Source organism: Macadamia integrifolia, unplaced genomic scaffold (genome assembly GCF_013358625.1).
Source record: "Macadamia integrifolia cultivar HAES 741 unplaced genomic scaffold, SCU_Mint_v3 scaffold2913, whole genome shotgun sequence".
Lineage (NCBI taxonomy): Eukaryota > Viridiplantae > Streptophyta > Magnoliopsida > Proteales > Proteaceae > Macadamia > Macadamia integrifolia.
Window position 1 is genome coordinate 26,782 of NW_024869053.1, and position 12,796 is coordinate 39,577.

General features: G+C 38.0%; 3 protein-coding genes and 1 pseudogene across 3 annotated transcripts; 1 reads left to right on the forward strand and 3 right to left on the reverse strand.

Annotated features, from left to right (window-relative positions):
* Nucleotides 1-390: 390 nt before the first annotated feature.
* Nucleotides 391-2,712, reverse strand: LOC122067454 (annotated as a pseudogene).
* A 524-nt stretch (nt 2,713-3,236) lies between these two features.
* LOC122067450 (histone H3.2-like) lies at nt 3,237-3,957 on the forward strand. The gene has a single exon (XM_042631304.1). The coding sequence runs from the start codon at nt 3,316-3,318 to the stop codon at nt 3,724-3,726; it is 411 nt and encodes a 136-aa protein (XP_042487238.1). The 5' UTR covers nt 3,237-3,315; the 3' UTR covers nt 3,727-3,957.
* A 6,280-nt stretch (nt 3,958-10,237) lies between these two features.
* Nucleotides 10,238-11,590, reverse strand: LOC122067452 (ankyrin repeat-containing protein At2g01680-like). Its single transcript, XM_042631305.1, has 2 exons — nt 11,345-11,590; nt 10,238-10,891 (listed from the first exon to the last, which is right to left on the reverse strand). Exons 1-2 carry the CDS (start codon nt 11,588-11,590, stop codon nt 10,238-10,240), a joined length of 900 nt encoding a protein of 299 aa, XP_042487239.1.
* On the reverse strand, nt 10,887-12,671 carry LOC122067449 (ankyrin repeat-containing protein BDA1-like). The gene is made up of 2 exons (XM_042631303.1): nt 12,459-12,671; nt 10,887-11,916 (listed from the first exon to the last, which is right to left on the reverse strand). Exons 1-2 carry the CDS (start codon nt 12,643-12,645, stop codon nt 11,648-11,650), a joined length of 456 nt encoding a protein of 151 aa, XP_042487237.1. The 5' UTR covers nt 12,646-12,671; the 3' UTR covers nt 10,887-11,647.
* Between the last annotated feature and the right edge of the window lie 125 nt (nt 12,672-12,796).

A 12,796-nucleotide genomic window follows, 5' to 3' on the forward strand; every position in this document is an offset into this window, starting at 1 on the left:
ATTTGATGGCATATAAAAGTCAGATATGTACAGCTGTACACTTGACACAATCGTACATACACATTCTTGTACGTTTTGTATCTTAATTTGTATATGTAAAGTTATACATACTATATAGACTCAACGGCATGGATTTAATCCATCTAATCTAACGGTCACTATCCGCTAGCATACCCTATTTCAGGGTAAGCTGCTAGCATCCCCAACCTTTTCCCTTTTTATTTTTATCAAAATATTCAAGTTTTATATATCCATAATACAGAATGGACCATACAAGAAAGCGAGAGCCCATTGCTTTATATATATATAGCGAAATGGGCGTCAAAGCCCAATATAAAACTTTCGGAGCTTCCTATAACACTTATACAGAGTGCAGTAATTTGGTACGGTTCACCGTAGTACCGGAGCCTTCTCTGCGCCGCGTCTACTCAACATTTTCTTTGCAGTTTTCCAAAAAGGGCACTCAGAGCTCAAGAATCCATTCACCAAATGTAGATACGTATCTAGCTATTGTGACGTGGCTAAATTTGTGGTGGGTCCAGTTAGATATGGTGAGTCTCTGCTGCTGACTCGGAGCTCTCTACCCACGTCTGCGTAAACCCATTGGGTTTGGAATAGTGTATCCTCCACACGTCTCTGAGCCAGCTTGGAAGTCCTGCCACGTTGACGGTATCTTTTTCTTTATTTGACACGTCATCGTCTTCGTCTTCGTCTTCGATGACAAAGCCTGGGACCTTTGTTACGAGGTCGTCCGAGTTTACAATGCGGAGTACTTTGCTTCCGCAATTTTCCACGTGGCATCTGAAGCCACGGTTGCCGACACGTGATGCACCGAAGGAGATGACCGTCACCAGGGGTGGTTGACAGAAGTTTGTGGTTATATCGTAGGCTGTGAGAGTCGCTAGAGCCGCACCGAGACTGTGACCTGTGATGGTTAAGCTGAGAGGTTCGTCGCCGTAGGATTGAAGGACACGACCAATCTCTTCCCTCACCTCCTCTCTTAAGCTACGGATCTCTTCGGTTCCAGATGTAATCAGAGTTGGAGTCGGTTTCTCCTAACCAAAAACAGAAGACCCAGTAGGGCCAGGATTGTCGTTGCACTCTTCTATCTATAAAAACCCAACTACCCTCAAACCCAACACACTCCTAAGTCCTACCTACTTCTTGTTTTGATTTCTGCTGCATCCAAGGTGTCGGAGAAAGAAGAAAAAGAAAGAGAAAGAGAAAGAGAAAGAGAGAGAGAGAGATGGGGAAGAGGAAGTCGAGGCAGAATAAGGCAGCTCCAAAGAAGAAGATGCCAAAGCTGGAGACAGTTTTCAACTGTCCATTCTGCGACCATCAAAAAACTGTTGAGTACAAAAGTGAGAAGCGAGATTGGATTGGAACAATAGAATGTTGGAAGTGTCATGAATGGTACACCACCAAAATCAATAATCTAACAGAAGCCATTGATGTATACACTGAATGGATCGATGAATGTGAACGTGTTAATAACACGACTTCTTCTGATTAATTATTTGTTATTAATAGAGAGATCGGTGTTGCAGCAGTGTTCAGTGTTCGATCATCGGTTTCTCTTTATATATTAAGTTCTCTTAGATTTTTAATCAATGAAAATATCAATAACTATTTTTTCTCAGAATTATTTTGTTGGTTTACAAGTTTACACACTCTTGAACGATTCTGATATGAAATTTTCTGGAATTAAGTTTTGCTTCATTATGACAACCACGTGGTGTAGAGAAACTCGATCCAATCTTCTTTATGGAGTTTTGTATTATTTGTAAAGGCCGGCGTGTCCAACCTGTGTCACTGTCAACCTCTCCCCGCCTCCTCTTTAGAAATAAAACCCTTGAGCCTCTTGTCTGGTGTACCACCATTGGTGTATGCCAATAGCATGAAAAACGTGGGCGGGGTGCTCAACCCTGTTGCTATTGTAATAATTAAGAAATTAATCAAGTAGATTAGCCATCATGGATGCTCATACTGGCGGCATGGTTCTTAAAAATTGGAATGGAATGGCTAGTATTGGTCAGATCAAAGTGACATTGATTTTGAACAATCTCTGAACTTTAACCTTTTCGATTCTATTCCACATATATGATTCAAAGTTAAAATCATAATAAACATTGATTTAGAAAAAAATAATAGATTTATCTAATACAATTCAATCCAGTCTTTTCCAAAACTGTCAGCCCTAATAGATCCCATGACGATTTCAGAGTTTTAGAACCTTGCTGGGGGCAGATTTAACTCGACCCACCTTTCCAACCCCCCAAAAAAACCTGACTCCCAACCTGAGAAAACTTGTCCAACTGTGGGCTTAAATGATTTTGATTGGCTTGGCTTGGGCTTGGGCTCAGCAAACCCAAAATCAAAGGTCAGCTTGAGCCTGATATCCTTCATCTTAAATTGGATTGGGTTCCGCCCACTATATTACATCCATGGATAGCTATTACCGTTAATATAGAATACGACACCAATGGGGAATGCAAATTTTTGATGTAAAATAGAATTTCTTTGATGCTATTTAGGATTCCATTTATTTGGCTGTCAAGGGTTACAGTTAAATTTCTTTCTAGGGTTCAACTACCAGCGTATGGTCCTAAAACATCCCCTATTGGACGAAATCGAATACCTCCCCCTAATGCAGGATACCCTCTCTCGCCTATCTGAAAGAAGGTATTCCCGTGATACACTGTCCATGTCCATATTTAAGTATATGTTTAAATAGTTACATCTCAGTCTCTTAGGTATCCTTTGTAGATCATCAGATTGGAACCTTTTGTCTTAATGTAACTTTATATTTAAAAGAAAGCACTTTAATGTACTGCCGCATATCTTACGTATAAACCATTGAATAGGAATAAGCGTCATACTACGTAGATATTAGAGATAGAGACACTGAATTCCGATAAGGTTGGAGATCCTCCTACACCACACTCTTGATACACTGATACACAGTCACTACTCAAAATAAAATATTCCAATCGGAAGGTTCCTTGCTCACACACTCTTGATACACTGATACACAGTCTCTACACTCCTTAGTTTCCGCAAACTAGACACCCATGCAAGAAACTAAACAGAGTACGCGGATACAACCGATCCGTGTCACTCGATTAAATATAATCTTGTCCGTTCATTATCGTATAAATCGAACGGTCAAAATCTCTTCCACCAAAAATTCAAAATCTATATAACTCTTCCCGCCTTCCTCAACTAGTCACGTAGTCGCTCTCTTCCTCTCTCTGCGATCTCTTTACGGTTTCTAGTTTTCTGCTTCTGCTTTCGCTTCCGTTTTTGGAGATAGAAATGGCTAGAACAAAGCAAACAGCAAGAAAATCCACGGGAGGAAAGGCTCCTCGCAAGCAGCTTGCAACGAAGGCAGCTAGGAAATCGGCTCCGGCAACCGGAGGTGTAAAGAAACCCCATCGATTTAGGCCTGGAACAGTTGCCCTTCGAGAGATCAGAAAGTATCAGAAAAGTACAGAATTGTTGATACGGAAGCTGCCTTTTCAGCGACTCGTCCGTGAAATCGCTCAGGACTTCAAGACCGATCTCCGATTCCAGAGCAGTGCCGTTTCTGCTCTACAAGAGGCTGCTGAGGCTTATCTTGTGGGTCTCTTTGAGGATACTAATCTTTGTGCTATTCATGCCAAGAGGGTCACTATTATGCCTAAAGCTATCCAGCTTGCTCGTAGGATCCGGGGTGAAAGAGCTTAGGGGCGGTGGGTTGTTGCTTATCATTCTCTCTTTCTTCTTGGTCTTTTTCAGGTGATGTAAATTCGTGGGTCTTAGGTGTTAAATGGTTGTTATTCTGTGTTTTTGGCCTTCTAGTTTTGGAGTTGGGACTGTGATGCATCTGTAAGCAAACTATGAGCAAGCAAAATGTGCAGTCTTCTTAGATTTGCAGCAAATTCTTGAGAAATGAAAATTTGAAGATGGTTTCTGTCATTTTTTTTTTTTTATTATTAATTAATTAATTTTAATTACTACTGATGAATTTTTAAACATCTTACTCTTCTGAGTTTGGAGTAGTGTAATGTGGATGCATCTCTAAGCAAACCACAAGTAATTAAAATGTTTGAATGAACTTGGATGGTGTTTGCACTCAAGGAGTTCGACAATGGCAAAATGGGGTTGGCATATTATACTTTTGGTCTTCACTCTATTATCCTACACAGAATTTCAGTCAGCTAAGATTAAGATTCTTTGATCTACTCCGTTTGGTCCTGTAGTGATAAATAAATTTTGGAGAGACAGGCAGAGTTCAAGCCTTCCATCACTGTTGTTGATTAGTTGTAAAAGGCATGTGGAGGGGGATTAGATGGTTTTTTAGGAAGTAGTGGATCAGATCAGATGAAGAATTTCGGTGGTTCAAGCAGGTACCAAACCATGATGGAAGTGGAGTTGGGAAAGGGCTGCAGAAGGGGGTGGGGCGGGAGAGCTGGGGTGATGGGCTGAGGAGGAAGAGTGGTCCTCCTATCCTTCTTTTCTTGGAGGTATGATGTCTTGAATTCTATCTGTGGCAAAAGTGGGTTGATTTCAAAGGGATGTTAAGAAGCCTAATGCATTGGGGTCCTGAAATTTTAGGGACTGTATGGGCATTTTGGTAAATTTCATGTATAATGTTTTGCTCTATATAATTGTAGTGAGTATTTTTCCTTTGTAAGAAATTTGAGGTAAGTGTGAGGATGAGCATTGTAACCGTTCTTTGTTGATAATGAAGGTCTCATCTCACTGTGGATGTAGGTTATTTTGCCAAACCAAATAAATTTGTTTGTGCGATTGTGTGATTGTTGTTTTTGATTTCCATTTGATTTTGGCATCGTTTTATATCTAGCTCTTCTTGTTTCATTTACTTTATGTTTTGGCTGATGCCAGTCTTGCAAGTTAGTTAATGTCATCTGTTGTATTTCATATCTCTTTTTCTTTGAAATATGAAATTGGAGTTGTTGGAAGGATAATGGGAGAACCAAATCACCCTTGGGTTGTTGTGGGAGAAGACATGAATAAGTTCTCAGGGTTTTACAGTTATGGCTTTAGAGAGATTGAAATGGTAGAGTAGGATTCATGTGGCCAACCTCATATGCTAGGAAATTATGTCTTGTTGAAGAACTTGAACTACCTATAATTTTCATATTTTACTTTCTTGTTAGGGTATGTAATAGTAGTTTGGTTCTCAATTCAATGGTGCGATTTCCAGTGAGGCAGTTATTTGTTTTTTCATTTTCTTGATTCTGGTGGCTTTTGCAGTTTCAGTTTGTTTTCAATTAATTTGTCAAGAGATCTCTTGGGTGAGAAGCAGTTGCAACTGGATTGAACTACATATTCAAGCTTCACATTTTCCAATGTTGTTTTTGTTCATTAATGGGAAAGAATAATTTAGGTTTGATTAATGGGAAAAAACTTATTCTTGTGGCAACATCTAGTTCTTCTAATCCCAGTTGAACACATGATGTACCATATCAGTCCCTAACATATGAAAGTTTCCCCGATGCCTTAATTTTGTCCCACTAGGAAGTCTATTAATTGTTTCCAACAAGGGCAATACAATATGATATTTGTGTAATTTGAAGTAGTTATGTTCAAAATATGATCTGTGTATACATTCCTGGCATCAATACCAAATTTAGTTGTTATTTTCTTTAGTTTAAGGAGGCTGAAATATCCTATAGAGTTTATTTATTTGTACATTATAAGGATGCTAGTTTCTATACTGTTTATGTTTTCTTACAAACTGAGTTAAAGGTTTAGTGCTAGTACTTTTGAATAGCCCTTTTCTCCTCTTTTCCCTCTTATACTGAATTGAAAGAAGGGAAGGAAGATACTATGAAAAGTTAAAAGTATGGAGAGCTTCAAGGAGGACAAAGCTTAGTAAATATGAGCAGGACAAAAGTTAGAAAAGGCTCAATGTGTGGAATAACTACGAAATCCTGCTAAATACCATCAAATCTTTGAAAGGGAAAAGAAGTAGCACTTTCCCTTTAAATTTTCTCTAATTCTAACAAATGGAAATATAAGAAAACAAACAGTATCTCAGTACTCATACGATGACTAGTACTATTATTTAGAGAAGGTTTGCAATGCCTATACATACGTGAACTACTGTCTTAGGGTTGGCTAGACAGATCTTGTTCTGCCATTCTAATAATTGGGAGAGTTTTTTTATGTAGATAAGCCACCTAAAGGACTTATTTTGTTGGAAATGAGCCTTGGGTTTGGATATTTTTGTGTTGGGCCTTTGATCCCATATGTTTTCATTGTAATGGCCACTTTATTGGGCTTAAAATATGGGTACAATGTAGGCATATGTGATTCGTAAAGTGAGTATCTTTATTTCTTTATTTTATTTGTTATTAATTGTTTTAGCTTGGCTGGATTATGATTCTATATGTCCGGTCTTGTTTTGAGTTTGTTTATTTCATTATTTTAGTTTCATAGTCAGTTTATGTTGCCGTATTAGTTAAGGATTGGGTTAGGCCTTTCCTTGTTAGTGCTTAAGGTTGTTTTGAGTCTTCTATATAAGTTTGGAGGGGGCTATGTATGACCTTGTACACGAATTTGATTAATGAGATTTTGGTTTTAGCTATATCTTTTGCTGCTGAAGAGGATACAAGTTGTGAGATTCAGTTAAGGGTGGGAAATCCTTAGAGGGTAATGAGATTATGTTCCTTGTTGATGGGAAGCCATAATTATCATTCTTCTCTCTTTAGTTCTTGTTAGGGTACTGCTATATTGTTTTATGCAATTCTTCTGTTCATGTTCATGTTCTCTTGCTGATTTACTGATTTACTGATTTGGACTCATTGATCTTCTATATCTGCCATTGTCAAGTAAGTACTGTTCTTCAAGTATTCCTCTGATTTATTTAGATTTTTTAGAAGGTTGGACGCAAGACTTTTTGTAAGATTAAGCAATTCAGCCATCCGATCACTTTCAACTTTTGACCAGACCTTCTGTTTTGTTAAAATAGGATCTGATTCAAATCTGAGACAATTCTAACGTCAGATCTGAAGATATTTTGTTATTTCCAATTCTGCCCCTCCCTTCTCAATACCTGAATCGACTACAGTTTCTGTCCTCAGAATGCTACTGTTTTGTATCTAGATCTCAGTTCTTATTTCAGATATCGATTGGACTATTTACCTAATTTTGGAATCCTGATTTGGAATTTAAATTACCATAATGCCCTCCATCAGTTGCTGTTTATTAATTCCCTGTTTAGCTACTGTTTTGTTCATCAGTTATCGTTGTTGCATCTGATTTACCCTCTGAATTTAGATCCTATCTATTTCTGTTTACAGTTTTGAGTTATTCAAATACAGTACTACATTAATTTTTTAGTGGACAACTTCTCTTTTCACCAAGATCTGCAACCCCTTTAGCAGAATAAGTGTCCTTGAATCACTTGCCCATTTGGGAGGAACAAGTAATCATTTGGATGGTAAACAATTCAGATTCTAAAGGGAATTCCTTGCTCATAGATGTTCATTTGTACGTATCTTAGTATATCACATACCAAAGACTCGTGGGGTAAGAGAGAGATTTCTGCTCGGATCCATTTGTGAAAAGAAAAAGAAAAAATCGTAGAGTGAATGAGAAATATAACTAAATTTGGGCTGCATACTCCAGATCTTCCATAAGGATGAAGTTGTAAGTAACTATCACCTCAGGGAAGAATTTTTTTTGAGGCACTGTCGGCTACTTCTCTTGTCTCTGTGGGTCGTCTGGTCCATTATGGGCTTCTCTCGTGTTATTGGGAAGAGGAGAACTGAGTCTGAATGTAATGCTGATTTAGAGGGAGCTAACTCTACTTTTGGGTTGGCGAAGAATCCTTTCCAATATTTTCACATCCGCAGGGACTAGTCTTGAAGGATGACAACAGGGTTCCAAACCTTAACAGAGATCTCATATTCTTACGTTGAGGTAATTTTGTTTGAATTTTATTTACAATTTTCACATGGTAATATGATGATCCCTACTAGATAATCTTAAGAGGCTTAATTACTTTGAGAAGACTTCTGTTTATATGGTCTTTGTACATGTAACTGAATTCTCTTTGCCAGTTGCCTCATTATTCAGAACTAAGAGTACTTTGAACTTTTGTATGTCAATCTCCAACCATAAATAAGGCTTAATGTCATTTTTTGATTTTATTATTTTACCTCATATGCAATGAAATATTACATTTAAGGGATGATCTCTCTCTTCCTTCTGTTGTAGGCATGGTTGAAGAAAAGCATGGCAGAAGCAAGATTACTGTTTCTTGAGTGTGAAACACTGAAAGGTGATAAAGCAGCAGAAGACCATATCTGGCAGTTCATACGCAATTTAGCTGGACTAGATGCCATAGGTGAGCAGTCCGGGTTAGTTCTTCCTATTTGTTTTTGCAATTTTCTTCTTTTTTGCATGCTCGGATGCTCTTTGGCCCTTTGCCACCTTATGTGTGAGTTTTCATTTATGAGAATATTTTTGTGTGTTTATTGTTATTATCATTATTCTATTTAAGTAAATGATTCCTTTTTATTCAACTATTAATTGATGACTTCTATCTAGTGCTGCAACAAGGTTCGGTTGGGCTAGGCTTTTTAAAATCTCAGCTCAACCCTGAGTCCTCTTAACTAAGCTCAGGTCCATGCCCCGGCCGACCCTGATCAGGGCCTAAAATATCCAACCCTGACCCCCTCAAGGTCGAGCCGGGCCAACCCTAATCTGCCTTGACTATGGAGAGGGGTTGGGCAGAGGAGAAGCAGAAGAAAGAAGAAAATTTTGAAACTTTCCAAATGCTCTTTTGGACAGTTACTATTTTGCGGACTCTAGTGTTACAGCTTCCATGGACACTACTATTCATGAGGATGATTCACAAACTGTTGCATTAATAAAAGTACTACTTGAGACTCATATCCGACCAGCAGTTCAAGATGATGGTGGTGGGGATATTGAGTATCGAGGATTTGACTCTTGTGGTTAACTCCCATAATATATGTCAGTGGCAAATTTGTTACTTTGTTACTTGGATAATGGGTGTTTAAAACTTAGTTTAATCCTTTATGTATTTACTTTCTTACTGTAACTGGAGTGCTCAAGCTAAGGATGGAAGGTGCCTATGGTGACAGTCCTAGTTCATCTGTGACCTTGAAATCAGGCATCGAAAACATGCTAATGCATTCTGTTCAAGGTGGTAAATAGCAAACCATTCACCAATGGGGTTGGTAGCCTAGTGGTGAAAATGCCCTCAACTCATCACCGCTCGAGTGAATTGATTGTGGGTTTGAGTCTGAACATGCCCACTATCACCAATTGGTCATGTAGAAGCGCCGCTTGTCGTATGGGGACTTGTCCTGAGGGCTATGATCACTACCATGGAGCACCTTTTTTTGTGAGATCATCTTTATCCCAAAAAAATAAAAAGGTTAGTAATTCCGAATCTTTACCCACCCTTAGGGCCAAGGTATCTCAACCCAGGCCTTGTTTGGATTCATCATAGGCCAGGGTGGGTTCGGACTGATAAGTGAAACTTGCACCCCTACTATCTATCAACACGGAAGGATGGTTAGAGATTGTGGTAGACAAGTCACAATAGTTTTCAAGGGATATTGTCAGCATTTTTTGTACTTTTTAATTCAGTGAAACATAAAATTAGTATTCTGGGAGCGGAACCGATCATAAATTAGGATCTGTTTGGTTGCATATGCGTCTATGTGTACACTCTGGGAAGGGGTTTTGATTGATAATAAGATTTTCCTTAATTATGTATTATTTTAGGGAGAAATGGGTAATGTGGGTTCGAAGAAAGTCCTAATCCTTACCCTACCCACCTAGCTTAGAAGGAACAAAACCATTACCCCTTGGCCTCCAAGCAGGATTTTAAAACGTGCTATCAGTGTCGGTTCTGATTCAATAATTCAGATTGAAATAGGTTTGAAAAAGCCCCAGAACCCGTAGATTTGAGGAATACTATTAACTATTTTGGTATTTTTATTTTGGAATCGGTTGTATCAACTCATCAGAAATTGAGATCGGTGAACGAAGTTTCTTGATCCGATTCTTGAAACCTGCTCCAAACGATGGGTTAAGTTTGCAACCCTAATGCTTTACTCCACCCATTTTTGCCACCCCAACCCAAGTCCCAAGTCTCAACTCAAAAAGGAAAATTTAAAATAGCTAAAGTAAGCAAAGTAATAATTCATTATTAAATTCTCCTTACATGCAAGCAAGCAAGTTTCCACCATTAAGCATCGCCATCAACCATAGAAATCAAATTTTGTTTCAAGAATTTATCGTCTTTCTTCTGATGAAACCACCAAGCCAAGAGCAAACCAATGGCGGGAATACTGATACAGACGTAAGTGGTAAGATATTTGACCCACGAGGAATGTGTTCTTGGCAACACCGAAACCATAGCACACGCGAATGCTTCCATCATGAAAGTGACTGCAAGAAGAATTAGAAACCCACATATGGCAATGGTTCTGAATTTAGGAGGGTTATCAATATCAAAAATATCTGCAAAGAAGTAGAGTACTAGAGTGAGCACAGAACATGAAAGTGCTATCATATCTGCTATCACAAAACCCCTGAAAGCTGTTTTTCCTGCAAGAACTGCCATGCCTTTCGTTTCTCCAGCAGTCTCATAACCTCCTGGAATTTGGAAAGCCGCAGCAAGAGATACAGTGGCAATCAGCGTTGCCACTAGCATATGTGTCTTGGAAACCCTTTTACGATATTTTTCATCATCTTTATCTTCCTCATCTTCTTTAGCTATTGGCACAAATTTAGGTACCAAAGTTTTTATCCACAGGGATGGCTCACGTGATTGGAGAGAGACCTTTTCATCCGGACATACCGTTTTTATAATTTTCCGCCACTTGTCGAGGAATTTGCTCTAGATCAATTAAAAAGTAATAAAAAAACATTAAAATTGGAAGCACATATTAATAATTCGTTTATAAAACCAATTAAGGAGAAAATTAATTAATTATTTTAGTTAAAATGAATAAAAAATAAATTAATTTTACCCAAATCATACAGGTGGGGGCGAATAGATCACCTTGTTCCTCATAAAATGGAAAACGATGATCGTCTCACACTTGATGCTTTCACGTGCACTCCGCACAAAGGGGCAACATACGCTCTCTCACAAAAATAACTTCCCCTTATAATGTGTACACGTATAAAGTTTCCTATTTGGAATATTCGTTGGAGTGCAATAGGGAATTGAAATTATATATGATTGGTGAATATAATAATAGTGCCATAACAAATCTAGAATTATTCCCTAAACAACATTTATATAATTATAAAATATGCATAAATGTAATATATATAAATTCATTACCTTTTGTTGACTTGAGGATTTGTATAGATAGCGAGCAATGTCATAAGCTGTCAAGTTCATGTTGTTCCTGGCTGTCTTATCTACTCTTGCATTTGTCAGAGCACATACACAAGCTATACTTCTGGAAAAGGTAGCAAGATGCAATGGTGTATTGCCACCATTATTCGGTTGGTTTAAAAGTACCTCCCACGAAAAATCAATTTCTGATAGCTCCGAAATAGTTTCTCCTTTAACATCCTCGTCCATCCTCTTGTTCTCCGCTACAAGTAGGTGAAGAAAATTATTTCCCCCATTATCTAATAGTTATCCTGAGTCAGGGCACAACTCAATTATATCCTTAATCATATCCAAGGTAGGGTTCTTTGAAGTAGAAGTAACGGAAAGAACATGAAGCGGGGACCAGCCATCTTTGTCTGTTAAGTAGGCAAGGGAAGCATCTTCTTTCAACAAAACCCTAATAATCCCAGGTTTGTTAATCTCTACCGCAAAGTGGAGAGGAGTCCTCTCGTAAATGTCCCTCACTTTGGCGAGTTCTGGCCTTGCTTGTAACAACTTTTTAGTCATATTTGAACCTGAAACAAATAATTTGGATTTTTTTTTTTAAAGTACATATATAATATTTTTCCAGTAAATATAAATCATAAGGTAGTCAAAAGAAGATTACAAGTTCTAAATAGTCACTATGACTTTTTTTCCCCTCCCAGTGAGGGTAAATCCTGTCTTCACATATATATTAGAATTGAATCGATAAAATAATAGAATAATATGGGAGAAAGAACATTTTCAGTTTGCTTAGTGTATGTTAGCGTCTCTCTGTATCTATATCACTCCTGCCTCCTATAAAATGATAAATTCTCTCCTATCATTGGATGAGAGAGATAGGTACAAGGAGGCGCTAGTGTACACTACACAATTGAACAAAGATCTCAATCCTAATATTTTATTATATTAAAAGTTGTATTAGATTAAAATTTAACTTTCTATCTTAATTTATCTATTTACACCCTTCTTATCTTGTATCAAATACGTGATGAATTATCAATATCTAGCACATCAATGGTAAAAAACTAAAGAACATTAAATTGATACTAAAGTGAAAATATGTGATACCTACCTGTTCTTTTGTCATTGAAAATAGTAGATGCATCCTCGTCCACCACAATATGTGCTTGTGAGGCTATCATTTTGGCGTTGTCAACAATAGATACAGGTAAAGGTATCTCTGATGCATTGTCATTGTTGACCTCAGCAGATGCAGGTAAAGGTATCTCTGATGCATTGTCATCGTTGACGTCGGCCATTATAGATGCATGTAAAGCTGTCCATCCTTCTGGGGTTTACAAGGAGATGATGGAGAAGATTGGAGGATCTGGTCTACTACAGTATTATATCCCTTAGTCACGGCCAGATAAAGTGGCGACTCAGAGGCTCTGTTGACGAGATGGCATAGGC

What these genes read in the sequence shown, in the direction of transcription:
- LOC122067450 (XM_042631304.1), top strand. Translation starts at nt 3,316, where the DNA reads ATGGCTAGAACAAAGCAAACAGCAAGAAAATCCACGGGAGGAAAGGCT.
- LOC122067452 (XM_042631305.1), bottom strand. Translation starts at nt 11,590, where the DNA reads ATGGACGAGGATGTTAAAGGAGAAACTATTTCGGAGCTATCAGAAATT. An exon ending in AATCCTCAAGTCAACAAAAG is followed by an intron (nt 10,892 to 11,344) that starts GTAATGAATTTA and finishes TAATTGATCTAG; the next exon opens with AGCAAATTCCTCGACAAGTG.
- LOC122067449 (XM_042631303.1), bottom strand. Translation starts at nt 12,645, where the DNA reads ATGGCCGACGTCAACGATGACAATGCATCAGAGATACCTTTACCTGCA. An exon ending in TTTCAATGACAAAAGAACAG is followed by an intron (nt 11,917 to 12,458) that starts GTAGGTATCACA and finishes TATTTGTTTCAG; the next exon opens with GTTCAAATATGACTAAAAAG.